Source organism: Etheostoma cragini, chromosome 6, assembly GCF_013103735.1.
Source record: "Etheostoma cragini isolate CJK2018 chromosome 6, CSU_Ecrag_1.0, whole genome shotgun sequence".
Taxonomy (NCBI): domain Eukaryota; kingdom Metazoa; phylum Chordata; class Actinopteri; order Perciformes; family Percidae; genus Etheostoma; species Etheostoma cragini.
In genome coordinates, this window is record NC_048412.1 from 8,956,220 (window position 1) to 8,970,714 (window position 14,495).

The 14,495-nt window shown below is 40.1% G+C and overlaps 2 protein-coding genes and 1 long non-coding RNA gene across 3 annotated transcripts in view; 2 read left to right on the top strand and 1 right to left on the bottom strand.

Annotated features, from left to right (window-relative positions):
• The window catches only part of LOC117945962 (zinc fingers and homeoboxes protein 2-like), a 26,057-nt gene extending 22,241 nt beyond the window's left edge, over positions 1-3,816 (top strand). The window contains exons 9-13 of the mRNA XM_034873706.1: positions 18-403; positions 1,340-1,586; positions 2,127-2,298; positions 2,644-2,763; positions 3,549-3,816. Of these exons, the coding sequence (XP_034729597.1) occupies positions 18-403; positions 1,340-1,586; positions 2,127-2,298; positions 2,644-2,761 (923 nt within the window). The 3' untranslated portion in view covers positions 2,762-2,763; positions 3,549-3,816. The remainder of the gene's footprint in view (positions 1-17; positions 404-1,339; positions 1,587-2,126; positions 2,299-2,643; positions 2,764-3,548) is intronic.
• Positions 1-7,926, top strand: part of LOC117945964 — a 19,072-nt gene extending 11,146 nt beyond the window's left edge. Inside the window, exons 2-3 of the long non-coding RNA XR_004656935.1 lie at positions 2,911-2,916; positions 7,916-7,926. This is a non-coding gene — a long non-coding RNA (uncharacterized LOC117945964). The remainder of the gene's footprint in view (positions 1-2,910; positions 2,917-7,915) is intronic.
• Positions 6,096-13,107, bottom strand: derl1 (derlin 1). Its single transcript, XM_034873707.1, has 8 exons — positions 12,807-13,107; positions 11,079-11,190; positions 10,826-10,890; positions 10,238-10,264; positions 9,434-9,529; positions 7,983-8,035; positions 7,296-7,406; positions 6,096-7,002 (listed from the first exon to the last, which is right to left on the bottom strand). Exons 1-8 carry the CDS (start codon positions 12,957-12,959, stop codon positions 6,855-6,857), a joined length of 765 nt encoding a protein of 254 aa, XP_034729598.1. The 5' UTR covers positions 12,960-13,107; the 3' UTR covers positions 6,096-6,854.
• Positions 13,108-14,495: the final 1,388 nt, after the last annotated feature.

Consider the following 14,495-nt stretch of genomic DNA (forward strand, 5'->3'; position numbering starts at 1 on the left):
ACTCTGTCCTGCTGCAGACCAGCTGGCCCAAGAGACCAGGCTGTCCAAGACGGAGGTGGACTGCTGGTTTTCGGAGCGCAGGGCGCTGAGGGAAAACATGGAGAAGGCTTTACTCTCCATGTCTGCAAAGAGCGCAGAGGAGCGGCCGGGAGCGCTGCTGAACGGTGCTTCCCACGGAGGGAAACCTCTACGCTGCTCTCCTCAGCCACCTGTCCTCTCCTCTTCATCCTCCTCCTCCCCTCCTGTGCTCGCAGCCTCCTCCCCTCATCCCCCAACCCTCTCCTCCTCCTCGGCATCTCCTCCCATCCTCACTTCCTCCTCCTCTTCTCCCCATCCTCCCATCCTGTTGGCCTCCACCAGCCCGGCTCCCATTACCAGCCGCTCGCTCAGCCTGCTCAGAGAGGTAAGAAGCTAGGGCTGCACAATATATCGTTTCTTTTAATCCTCATCACAATATCAACAGGCGCAATATACTGTATATATCACAAAAGGTTGCGACATATTGCGATAGACAAACAGGAAACTGCACTTTAAAAACAAACATTCATACATTTTTTAGGTGTGCCTTTTACGCTCAATTTGTCCAATAAAAGAATGTTGAAAATGGCACTATTTCTTTTTTTTTGAATGATGACAAGACGGAAGGAAAGCAAGCCCAACTTAAATAGAAGGAACAAGGCTATTTTTAAAATGTAAGGAGTAGAAAGTACAGATAAATGGCTGAAAATGTAAAGAGTAGAAGTAAAAAGTCTGCTGTATGATAATTGCGCCAGTAAAGAATAAATACCCAAAATTTCTACTTCATTAAGGTAAGGTATTTGTACTTTGTTACTTGACATCTCTGAGAACTATATATATCTCTCATATGACATATTGTTGTTGATCTGAAACATTTAAGTGTGACAAACATGCAAAAAATAAGAAATCAGGCAGAGTGCAAATACCTTTTTCGTATACCACCGTTCACCATCTGATGATCTCTGACGGAGGAAGTATTCAGATGCTTTTTTAAGTAAATGTAGGAATACTCCTAACTTAATTTTGCTGATGTTGTCATCCCTAGAACCACAAAACAATGATACTTAACATCTCACATTGTTGATCAGGTATTGAGTGATTACTTGACCATGAGCTCTGGCCGAAGGCTTCACAGACATGTTCTCTAAATAAGAAAACAAGGCCCACACTACCTTTTACTTTCCCTTATAGCTGATCATTGAATGTAGAGCTTTTATGTAGAGTTTATCATACTGGCCGACTAAAGCATTTAGTTTTTGCTATGGAACTGTGGAATACATGTATTGTTAGGGTGTAAAATGTTTTGTGTTGGTCTTGGCAGAGATTCTGTCGGACTCAGTGGCCATCTCCCGAGGAGTACAGCCAGCTGGAGGTCCAGACAAGCCTCGGGCGCACCGACATTGTCCGCTGGTTCAAGGAGCACCGCTCGGCACTGAAAAACGGCGAAACTCTGGACTGGATGGAAAGTTTCCAAAACCTTGTAGAGGAGCAGAAGGCAGGCAAGGAACAGAACGGCAAGAGTCCTGAGAAAAAACAGTGCGTTTCCTTGGAAGTCACAGCTGGGAAAGGTGAGTTTTGCAAGAGAAAATCAACACTTTTGTTGATGCTCTTCATCTATATATTAACTATTTCTTACGCTTATATACCTTTTTTCAACCCTTATGCTTTTTTTCAATGTTTGTCGCTTTTTTGATGTTTTCAACACTACGTAACTCTAACTTAACTTTAGTTTCGTAGTTATTTTTGGAGTTTATGGTCAATACCTAATGTTTGAATTAGGAAAGTAGAAATAGGAATTATTTCGACTAATATTAAAGGAATGGATGTTTATGGATAATCAAACTGGAATGTGTCAACTTTTAATCAATACTATTTCAAAACCTTTTCAATGTTTTTTGTCAAATCCTGTAAAATTGAATAAGACATGCCAAAATAAATGAAAGTAGAGATTTGTACTTGCCAAAGAGCGTTGTGTGGAATCTATCATGTTATTTTGGATAATTGTTAATTTGACCCGAGGACAACACAAGGGTTAAAACCATGTTGCAAAGTGTTTCAAACCCTTGTTTTTACTTTTTGTTTTGTCTCTCACCTTTTGAATTTTACAGTCCTTGGTGCAGTGGGGGAGGCCATTGAGAACAGAGCAGCTGCTGCAGAGCACTCCAAGCTGCCCAACCAAGACAAAGTCCAGTGGTTGACTGACAGATTAGCCCACAGCGTGACGGACCTGAGCCGGACCAGACCGGACCAGACCAGCTCAAGCGCTGCTGACAAAGGGAGGTGGGTGGATAGAGGGAAACAGATCTTTTATCCTATATTTATTCTCTAGTGGGAGATGTTATACGGACAAAAAAAAGAACGGCTCACTGCCAATATTTGATTTGGTTTTTAAAGGAATATCTGAGGAGTTATTTTAAGGATTGTTTTGTGAAAGCAGTCTAAAAATACAGCACTGTATGGGCATTGGAACTCATGGAAGCTGAATTACTGCATATTTTTTTGTTGCATCAACTAGATATTCCTGCATGGTTCTCAGAGCCATTCAATGTGCACATCGAAATATTTCTTTGCTTTTAGTTTCTAAGGAGTCTGTTTGTGTTTAAACTTTGTCTGCTTCCTTGCCAGGTGGGTAAAGGTGACTGTGGCAGTGGGGGAGGAGAGTGAAGCGGGAGTGGAAAGACCGAGGCTGGCGACAGACACAGAAGTTCTGAGCTTGGAGCAATCTGGGAGGGTCACTGGTTGACGGTAGGTGGAAATATCCTTCAAAAGAAAACAAACAGGCTAACCCGTATTCTCCACAGGTGAATCTGTGCTGCTGCTACGGCTGCACCGCGGTTTTGTTCCGTCCTCGGCCTCGGCCACGCGTCATACCACACCAGTAGTGTCTCAAAGGGGAGCGTCTTGCCTGCTCTACTCGCAGATTTTATTGTCTCTACAAGAAGACGTGCCTGATGGAAACGGGGATACACTCAAGCAACTCCTTTCACAACATATTGACCTTTGATTTAGTCTGGAAGAGATGAATTTAGATTTTGTGCAACTTGTCTTGAATAAAGAGATAAATAAAGGGTGAATTGTTACTTTAAGAGGCCCCAGCTGCATTCTCCAGCTACGCAGGACGTTATTAAGGTGCAATTACCTCTGATTGGCCCTGGAATGGCATGCTGGGATGGCAGGATGATATTTGGACCCATACCATCATTGGCATCAAAGATGTAGACACAAGACAGAGACAGAGACACACACACACACACACACACACACACACACACACACACACACACACACACACACACGCACGTCCGCACAGTGATTGATACGTCACAGGAAGGCAAATGGTGTTACATTGTATCTAATAGTTATATGCAAAACCATCATGAAGCTGTTAAGTATTTTTCAGTGACCATCGCAAGCATTTGTTCAAATTGTAAAATGGAAAGAATTGTTGTTTTTTTTTTTAAGTGAATTTTAATTGAAAAGTGAGCCCAAATGTTCACTTCAGTCCCCGTTTATGTCCTGTTGTGTTCCAGGTCGAGTAAAACATTGACTGCTGAGTCACCAACCATCATGCGACGACTCAAGATGTGGACTCAGTTGTGTAACTGTCTGCCTGTGATGTCATCACAAAGCGCCACGGACATTGGAGTTCCAATATTTAAGCACTGACTGATGTGTGCTGCAGATGCTGACATTAAGAGGAGTGCCAAAGCTGGACTTGATGCATTGTTCTTACTACTGTTACTTTTTTTTTTTTTTAAGCAGCACCCTTGTAAATATTTTTTCTGTATTACAAAAAAAGCTTTGTACAGTTTTATTGGGAGGTCAAGTTTTGATAATTTTTTTTAAAAAGAATATTCATGACCGGTGCCCCAAAACCTGGAATGTCTTGTTGTTGTGTTGTTTTAAGATCAAAGTGTATGATAGTGTGTTATACGCTGAAAATCAGCCCTATTTTTTGGTAAAAGCATACCTGTGCACTACTCATTATGAGTAGTCTTGGAGGGCACGTACATAATATATTCCTGTGGTAGTGATAGATAATTACATCTCAAACTGTTTTCAAACTTTTCCTTTTCTGCTGCAGCGTTGACTCACACTCGCATAGAATTAAGCTGATGAAGGTGAAAATCACTCGGAGGTGCTCGAGACACATCTAAAAGGAGCGACGGTGTTTGACATAACATGTATCGAGATGATTAATCACATAGAGAAGAGAGTGGAGTGTCTGTTTGATCGCACCATGCTGCCTTTCTGCTCTCTTTACAGACATGCTGTCTGCTTCAGAACTGGGTACAGTACGGACTGGTTCCAGTGATTTCAGCTTTTCACTTCTTTGTTTTAAAGGTCCCATGGCATGAAGATTTCACTTCAAGGTTTTTTAACATCAATATGAGTTCCCCCAGCCTCCCCACGGTCCCCCAGTAGCTAGAAATGGCGAGAGGTGTAAACTGAGCCCTGGGTATGCTGCTCTGCTTTTGAGAAAATAAAAGCTCAAATCAGCAAATCTGGAATATTGCTTCTTGTGAGGTCATAAGGGGCAAGGTTACCTCCCCTTTCTTTGCTTTGTCTGCCAGAGAATTTGGCCCACCCATAAGTGAGAGAGAGACTTCAGATAGGTCTAAATAAAAGCATTCAAAGAGCACCATGTCATGGAACCTTTAAACACTTAAAAAAATAAAGTATTCTTGATTGAACTTGCCAAGAACATTTAGGTGTAATAGTTTTTACGCATGATAAAACTGAAGCTCCTGCAATCTGTAAACACACCCTTTGTGTTCTATAGTCTTTCTGGCTTTAGGAAGGTTTGTCTGTTCAAAGCTGGATTGGGGTCAAGTTGATTTCTGTACAGTCAGGTCACCTGAAGTGGTTGTTCATGAATCTCCTGAGTTATAGAGAGAAATTATCAGACCTGTGCAGATTTTCTGAAGAACGGCACATAAAAAGCATTGGAATGTCACAACAGCCAAAGTTGTCATGAACTCATTGCATGTTCCTTTTAAACAACTTCTTTTCAATAATGATTTAAAGGGATATCTGTGATTCTATGGGTCAAATTGCAAACGCTTGCAAAATTTGTGCAGCAAAAAAAAAGGTTGAGTTGAACGGTCGTATTACCCTGGTTTGAACAGCAGGTGTATGACCGTTAACCGACTGAATGTCTGCTGCTGCTTTAGTTTCATGTTCAAACAAGTAGCTGGGATACTGTACATTTGGTTGGTTAGAATGGAAAACTGCTTGCATTTTTCATTTTGTACTTTTAAGTCTGCTGTAAGTCAATAAATACACAACCACATTAAAAGTGTCTCCCAGTGTAAATTGTATATAAGCATTGAATCTGTGAGATGATCTAGGCTTTACGCTGGCTTGTCAGGTTGCCTAAGCTTTTTCCAACTCTATCTGGGTGGAACAAAACGTGTTGATGCGATAATCTCCTTCAGGTATCTTTGTTGCCGTTTAGACTTCCAATCTGCTGAAATTAAGGCGTGCGCGTCAGCTCCTCTGTAACCTGCATTTATAAACCAAGGTCTGTAGAGGCCTTTAGGTGTATCTTCTGAGCATAATTCCAGGTTCATGTGCACATTGTTCAAATGCAATTAACTAATGAACCAAAACTGAGAATTGGAGTGCATCTGCATAAAACCAAATGTATGAACTGCCAATAAAGCAGTATATATTGTATATAAAGCTAAAACAATTGGTTAATAAATTGAATGAAAGAAAATCACTTAGTTTGATAATATTTCAAGCACAAATTCAAACATCCCCTATATCCCACTTCTAAGTTGTGAGGAGTTTCTTTGTCATAATAAAATATCATCGGGTTTTGAACAGTTGTTGGACCAGACAAGAAAAGCATTTTTGACAATGATGGATATTTATAGAACAAGTGATTGACAAATTGGCAGATTAATTAATAATGAAAATAGAATGTCAGCCGTAATTTTATATTGTCACAGTGATTCTCAACCAGCCACACTGGCACATAATTGGCTGTGCTGGACTGACTCGAGAGAAGAAAATCCAAGTGTTGCATTGAGGAAACAGGGATAGTACAATAATTACACTCTTAGACTCGCTCATCCTTTCAATAAACAACTGTTATATTTACAACAACAAAAAAGTCCCGTCTTCACCCTAATTTGGTTAAGATCAGATCCTAAGACTTATCAGGTCTGTGCCACACAGGCTTAAAAAACATGTTACATCCATGTAAAATCTGACCTGGAAATGGTGCTCTCTAAATAGCTTTGCCCATGTTCTGCTGAGAGCACACTCCCAGTGCCTTGGTAATTACAATGTAATCTGATATGGCATCACAGACAAAGAGAGAGAGAGAGAAGAGGAGAGGACAGGAAACCAAGAGTCAAAATCAACTGCGTGCAGCTGCAACATCTCTTGACAGTCCAAATGCAAGGAAAGGAGAGGAGGGCAAAGGAGGGGGGAAAAGAAGAGGACAGAAAGAAAGAAGATAAGGGGAGGGGCGATCAAGAATCACATAAAAATAGGTCTATTCATATTTCCTTCTATCTGCTTCACATGGGCAGTAGTAGTAATAGTCGAGCTGGCTTTACTTGGTGAGTTGAGCTTAAGGCCAGAGTCTGCTGTGTGGGGCTGTCGGGGTTAAAATGCCTGCTTTCTCAAATGTCATCCTCCCATGTCCTTTAAAACTAAACATGAGTGTGAATTCAATTTTAAGTCAAGGTCTTTCTCCTCAAATGGAAGAATGAGAAAAAGCAAGCACTTTAACCTGAAACAATCAACTGCAACGCCATTTGGAGAGCCAAAGAGCGGAGGGGGTAGAGGGGGTGTAGCGCGCTCTCTCCTCTTGTCTCTGCTCATTCACCCCCCAGGCGAAAGCCTTGGCCCCAGTTATAACGCCCTCTTCCTCCTCCTCCTCCTCCGGCCTGCTCTGGGGCAGCTGGTCTGCTGGGAGGGACTCCAAAGCCTGACACCCCCCCCCTCCTGTTAGGGAAGAACCGATACCTGGAGAGAGGACAGAGATGTGCAAAGGGATGAGGGGGGCGGACATTCACATACAATCATTAAAACATGACATTTGTAAAGTCCTATTTAATGAGTAGAAATTGTAGAAGGGTTGTATTTGTTTTTGTAGTTTTTGCTTAGCAACACTAATGTCCATCTGTTTGTTGTTGGGGTAGTATGTTGTCTGCTTTGATTGCACCAACTTGAGTCACTTGATACCGCTGGAATGAAGTTAGTGTGTAGTATTAGCAACAACAAAAAACCCAACGTGGCCTAAAGGGGGAAGAACTTACAAGAACTCTGGTGTGGAGAGGAAAGAGCGTCCTCCCAGGTCCATGGGGTATTTGAACATGAGGAAGAAGTAGAGGTGACCCACCAGGTTCCCTGTCAGTTCATTCACAAACCTGCCCAATAACGGCAAAGAGTAGAAGATGAATCCAACCAGATAGCATTACACAGTGCTAGTGTAACATGTCCACATTCAAACAGAGGCTGCTTCAAGGTGCTCTAAGCGATGCTGGGTGATGTCACTTCTTGTTTACGTTCAAAGTATTGTCCAACAAAATGAAGGCGAGGTCGCCCCTCCCTCCTCCTTGGCCCCTCCCCCTCCCTTCACGTCCCTTCCGCGCACTAACCCCCAAACCCCAAATCCCTCTTGCCGGTTATTGGCTGGAACACTATTTATGTTTGATGGTGCAGGTTGGCCCCGTTTGTTTCTGTTGGTGTTTGTGGAGCCTGGGCTGTCTACAGAGACCGCTTTTTTTTACAGTGTGTTCAAGAAACTTGTGGATGGTGAGATGTTTGCTGTATGTGACAAAAAATGTTGCCTAAAAAACATGTGACATCGCTTAGAGCACCTTTAACAGCATATTCCCTATTTTGGTATTCCTTTCATAAAGACAGACACTTATAGTACAGTACATGTAAAATACAACTATTAACAGTGTCTTTGATTCAACTCATCCAAAATAGTTACTCACGAGCCTCCGATGATGAAGTTGAAGACGAGGATGACCCAAGGTAGATAGTGTGCCTAGGACAGAGCAACAGGAAATATCATTAATATGACTCACATTCTGGTAGTAAATGATAGTCCTAGGGATGTAACGACTCCCCGCGTAACGGTAAAACCACGGTAAAAATGTTGAAGACAACAATTACCGTTTTCATCTAAATTATTATTAACACGGTGTGGAAACCGCGTGTTCCCAGCTAGATCGCACGGCGTAAATTACAGTGCGTTTCTTGACGTTGGAATCATGTCGGAAGGAAATGACAGCGCTCAGGACATTTATCAGCCTTGTGAAAAAGGCCATAGTAGTTGGTCTCTCTTTCTCTCTTTCTCGCTTTGATCTCCTTCTGCCACTCACTCAGACAGGAGAAAGGGACAGAACAGCGGCTGTAATGGACTTATCTTTATCATTCCTTTACCCGTACTCAGACTTGTTGAAGTGTGTTTAGCCCAGAACTGAGTTAGAACTATTCTGTAGCTTGCTAAACTGTCATGGGATTTACTGCCTCGTTATCTTCAATAAGTGTTCTGCTACAATGTGGATAAAGTCTAGCCCGTGTTATGACGTGACATTTCTTTAGAGAGGGAAAGAGATATATATTATCACCTTGATAATATTGCTGTTGCTGTGTTTCTTATACATAGCTGAAAGGTGTGAAGATTGTTTAATTTTACTTGTGCAGCCACGTGTTGATACTCAGGTTGTGTTTGCTAGCAACGTGTAATCACCAGGAAACAGAGCAGCCTGTGGAGCCACATGCTTAGCTATTAAAGGTGTATTACACTGCTCCATTATGGATATGTGTGCTGTAATACATGTGGCTTATTCTCAGTTTGTGTTACATTTATGTTCATTATTATAGAGAAATGCATTTAATTCTTAGTATTGTTTCTTATAAGATGCTGGTGGCTATAACATTTAGTTTTAGAAAATAATTTTCATAGTAAGACAGGTGCTTATTAATGTGCCTTATTATTTGCTTATATTTCAGAACCACTTCCAACTTCACATGTAACGTCAAACATAACTTTGTACTTAACTTCATGTTGGAGTTGTAAATAAATCTTCTTGGATCTTAAAGTCAGATATCTTTGGTTCTAGTTCTTACCGGACACCAGCTACAGCCGGCCAGTGTTTCAGCAGCCAGTTTTCAATAGTTTTAGCAAGTCTACATGTTTGTAAAATAATAAACCCAGTTACACTTTTTAAAACTATTTCAGCTTGGGTAGGCCTCAGTGCTTTCTTAACATAATGAACACACTTTCTAAAAATAGCGTGATAATACCAAAAAACGTGACAATTGTCAAATTTTCCTCCTGTTACATCCCTAGTCCATGCCATAGAAACATGCTATTTTATGTGCCCTATATAGAAGTGTATCATTTGTGATGTAGGGTTGGTGATAAGATATGTGGTACCTTGAACCGTGTTCCGAACCAGAAGGACACAATGGTGTCTTTGTTGAACTGAGCCCAGACGTAGAGCACCGACATGATCAGAGGGATCATCAGCAGCTGGCGATGATAACAACAACACAAACAGCAAGAGGTCATAAATCCAGGACAATACATACACACCTGGACTAATATAAATACCTGGACACTTTAACACTTACTCTTTTGACTGATATTTATGGTAAATGTCTCTTTATTGCCAAAGGTTCTTATTGTTATTATTATTACTATTTTTATTACTGTTATTATTGTTATTTTTATATTGTCTTCTATACTGTATTCTTGCTAAAACTGATGCTGGAAATTTTTAATTTCCTTGTGGGAGTCATCCCAAAGAGAAGTCTAAGTCTATCAACAAGACAGCTATGTGAGAAGGTTTCCTGGTAACCTTTGGTCACCTCAGGACCTGAACAATATCACCTATCATCTGAGGGGTGTCTCATGAAGGGAGCTCTAGAAAGAATGGCTAATTGTGAAAAGCCTGTCTTGAGTGAGCCGTACAAACTAGACTAGATTAGATTAGATAAAAATAGATTGTTTTTGATAAAATGGGATTATTGTAACACTGGTTAAGCCTGAGGGGAAGCACATTTCCCAAAATGTCAATCTTTTTCTTTATGTGAGCCTAATTTAACGGTGTCATCTTGCATTATGAAACACTCCCAAGATCTCAAGTGATAATATCAAACGATTGCTTTTTGCCTTATGTACAGTATACATAATTTCATGTTGTGGTATAAATACAGGGAGAACGAGGAGGATTCTCACCCGCATGTTCATCAGCATCCCGGTTATCTGTAGCTAGAGTCAAGGACAACAACCTCGTGGTTCAATGCAATCACAGCTGGAGCCTTATGATTAGAGCAGCTAATTTGCCTGTGATAACAAAAACTCAACACTCGGTTAGATCAGGTTTAAGGAGAACAGGATTTTTGCCCAAATCTGTCTCTAATAAACTATAAATGCCTGTGAACAAATGTCAGACAAACTGATTGTCAGAGCTGAACTCCTGACAAAAACATCAGTGTGGAGATGTGGGCCGGGCTGTACTGCTTGTGCTGCATGTGACCTAGATTAGGTTTCTCTGCAGAGGTAGACTGACACTGGGTCACTGGCACACAGCCACCCTGACATGGCACAGTGCTGCAGAGAGACAGAAAAGGGGGGGGGGGGCGGATGTACCGAAAAGACGGACAAGAGAAAATTGCAAAAGAGGCAGCATTGAGCCACGATCGACAGTGGAGTGAAAAACAGAGGTAAACAGGGATGTAACTTTATGTTGAAGGAGATTGAAAAAAATTTTTAAAGGAGGTTTTTAAAGGATTTGGTACTTTGTGATGCCAGTTAAAAGGATACAACTATGCAGATCCAGTTGAAGAAGAGCATGAAGACATAGTCTGCAGGTCTGCCATCAAACGCGCCTGGAAAAGCATACCAAGAAAAACATTAGCATCCTCTGTGTGTGTGTGTGTGTGTGTGTGTGTGTGTGTGTGTGTGTGTGTGTGTGTGTGTGTGTGTGTGTTTGTGTTTGTGTGTGTGTTTGTGTGCTGCATATGTGTGTGCTTGTGTGTGCTACATACATGTAAGCCACTGAGGCCAGCAGTCTCACCTGTCTCTAGTCGAGTGGAGTAGTGGTAAAGGAAGTACAGGTTGACCATGTACAGAAAGCCAGTATTAGGAGTAATTGGGAAATACAAGGTGGCAGTCACTGGTCTCCAGAGCTGAAAGAAACACAAGAGACATTAGTCTAATCCAGACTTTGAAGGCTGTGCTTGTAACACACATGAAGTCTTGTAAATGATAACTTCTAAGCACTGAAAAAAGTGGCTCAACCCAGCTAGTGGTCCTCTGCCTCACAAGTAGATTCAAGACGTTTAGTGTGATGTAACATTAGACATCAGATGAATACAGCATGTAAGAGGTGGTTTGAGGGCTGAGGATTACTATTAATCAAGGGGGAAAATGACAGGATATAATTTCAACATATAAGACTGGAGCAAAACAAATCGTAACTGTGCCGTCCCCTCGTGTCCTCTGTGTTCATTTTCACATGAACCAATTCAGAGCACACAGCTACAGCCATAGTTGCTCTTCCAATTCATCATCATGTACACTCATCACAACCCTCTTTTCTAACGAGAGAATATCCTTGGAATTTGGACTAAACTTCTACTTAGTCTAAAAACTGAACTCCGGAAGCCATGTAAAAGCAGACTAATAGTTAAGTGATGCTAACTGGGTTTTTGTTGACAGTACAGGAGTGCTCTTTCATGTACCATCACAAATAACAGGACTAGCCAGATATTGAAAATCAATGTATGGTGGACAAATCTTCAAGGGTCTATAATCAACATTCAAGAGCTTATAATGTTGCAGACTGAATTTAAAAAAACATTTAGCAATACAAAACAAATCATGGTTTTAATCTTCCTCTTCCCTCAAGATTAATAACCCACAACAGCATGTCACAAGGTTAAAATTCTATTTCTTATTTGGTTGCTAAGCAACAACTCCACTCCAAGTGAATAGAGTGACACAATAATAAGCTAGTCAGCTGCCACACTGCTGGTGTTTCTCTGAGAGATCAGTAACCTATTGTGTATAGAGAGTTCAATGGTGGTTTAAATAAACACGTTTTATTGAAAATTCAGCTAATTTTAAAAGGTGCTGTGTAGGATTGAGAAGATCCAGGTGGTTCCAGAAGGGCTGGATCTTTTTTTTTTTTTTTAATTACCTGCTGAGCTAAATATTTCCCTCTTTAAAAAGTAAAGTACAGTATAGTACTTCCGTACGTGCACTAAGTAACTTTCCATCACTGCAAGTACATAGTTTATGGAGACTAAGCACCCTAAAGTGAGTTTTTCACATATTAACATCCCTCCTCCTAACCTTTTATTAACTGTGAACTCTCGCGATATACAGGAGCAACGCGCTGCCTGGAGGGCTCGTTACAGTGTAGGAAAGTCCCTTTACAAATGTGTGCAAAATACTTTTTTCGCTTTGTGCCATGCAGAACATGACCACCTGAAAACTAACTGCTTTTATTTAATCAAATACCGAAAATACGACACTTGCATTTTCCTTGAACTAATGATGGGTACAGTGTATCTCCACCTTTTATTAGATTAGTGGTGCTAAAAGCATATTTGACAGAATCCGGAAGTCACAACCTCCTGCGTCTCAGCCTCTCATTGGCTGTCACACAGCACAGGCCTGCTCAGCTAGCCTTGCTAGCAACCTGCTAAATAACTTACCACATCCAGAAAACAACATAGCTATTTATCAACCACTCCAACACAGACACGCACACAAGTAAACAGAGACAAGATAAACTCACGTGAAATCTGCTTAAGACCAGCTCTGGAAACAGCATGAGATTCCTGAAATCAACCAATCCTAGTTTTCCAATAAAGGGAACAACAATCGAGGCAGCAAACCAGTACCGGGTGATGAGAGGGATGCTTTTGAACCAGTCCCCGATATCCGACATCTTTCCATATGATTACGACCGAGTTATAACCATGAAACAAACCCCCTTTCTAAAAATGAGCAAATATCACCTAAACACTGCGACCCCTCGCTGTCTTTATTTCAGAAGTGCTCACTGCTAACTTTACATGACGTGGCTAATCAGGGAGCTAGCGTTACTGAGCCAGTTGCTGAGGTCAGAGAAGGCACATCCGGTTTGGGTTTTCAAAGTAAAACGGTTGTGCTATTTCTAGGGAACTAAATGATGTTTGTCAAAATTGAACAGTAAAATTCTATTCATAAGGAAAATTATTTGTTTTGTGAGGGCTATAATATCACTATTCATATATATATAAAACGTTAACGTTATATATATATGTATGTATAGAGTATATACATGTGTACTGTATATATACAATACACATAGTACATATTACTTTTTGGCATACATTTAGCATTGGTTTATTTACATTTCAGCATACATTTAGCATATTATTTAAGCAGTTGCACATTTTGTTTTCCCATCCTGTACATATTTAAATATTTTTCTTGTATTTTATTCTTATATTTTATTTTCTATTATTATTGTCATTATTTTTTATGTTTACTGTATGTATGTATTTTTTTCCTAGTATCTCATTTATATTTATATTCTGTGTTGTGTGACTAATGTACGTGTGCTGCTGTAACACCGTAATTTCCCATTTTTTGGGATCAATAAATATTTATCTATCTATCTGTACTGTAAATACATGACATTACGATTTTGAGCTTGTTGCTGAGAAAATTTTTCTGATGCGATACATCCAGTGTTGATTGATTTTAGAGAAATATTGCAAACATTTCTGATCACATCAATGTAAAATTAATCGCAGTTAAATTCACTTAACATTAGAGAATAACTACTTTATTCAACTGGAGTGAATTGGCAGGTATCTCTCATCTCTGTGTTTTTCTTTTAAATTGCATCACACATATAGGGATTTTGACAACAGACAACTTCACAATAGATGCAGGTAACACCAATGAAGGTATTTACATGTCTTATGTATTTCTTATAAGATGTGTGTTGGTATATTTATCTAGTTCTAATACGTAATTATTTATTTATATATTTTTTAAAGACATGGTTACATGATGCTCTTAGTTTGAAAAAAACATGTTAGAACCGGATGCATTATTATCTCACAAATTTGAATTTCTTTCTTTGCTTTGCATTTGAGCACTTCCTGTCAAATTTGCAAAAGCTCCCACTTGACCAATCCAGAGGCAGCCAGCCAGAAAGAGGAGTGCCAGACGCGATATTTTTCCTGTACAGTGGAGTTTTATTTTATTTTTTTTTATTAATAAAGAACAGTTACATTGCCCGCATGTAAATATACAAAAAGTAAATACCAGAGGTGCATATACAGAAGAAAAAATATATATGTAGAAAATAAATAAAGTAAAACAGAAAAGTGTAGTATAATGAGAAATGTATCAAAAATAGTTCCAGTCTTAATTGCCTTCTTATTCTTAATTTATCTTATAGTGTTGCTGTATTGTTGCATCTCTTGAA

Coding starts and splice junctions, on each gene's coding strand:
- derl1 (XM_034873707.1), bottom strand. CDS start 12,959: ATGTCGGATATCGGGGACTGGTTCAAAAGCATCCCTCTCATCACCCGG. Junction 7,407..7,982: donor AACTTCATCATCGGAGGCTC/GTGAGTAACTAT, acceptor GTTATTGGGCAG/GTTTGTGAATGAACTGACAG. Junction 7,003..7,295: donor CTCTCCACACCAGAGTTCTT/GTAAGTTCTTCC, acceptor TCCTCTCTCCAG/GTATCGGTTCTTCCCTAACA.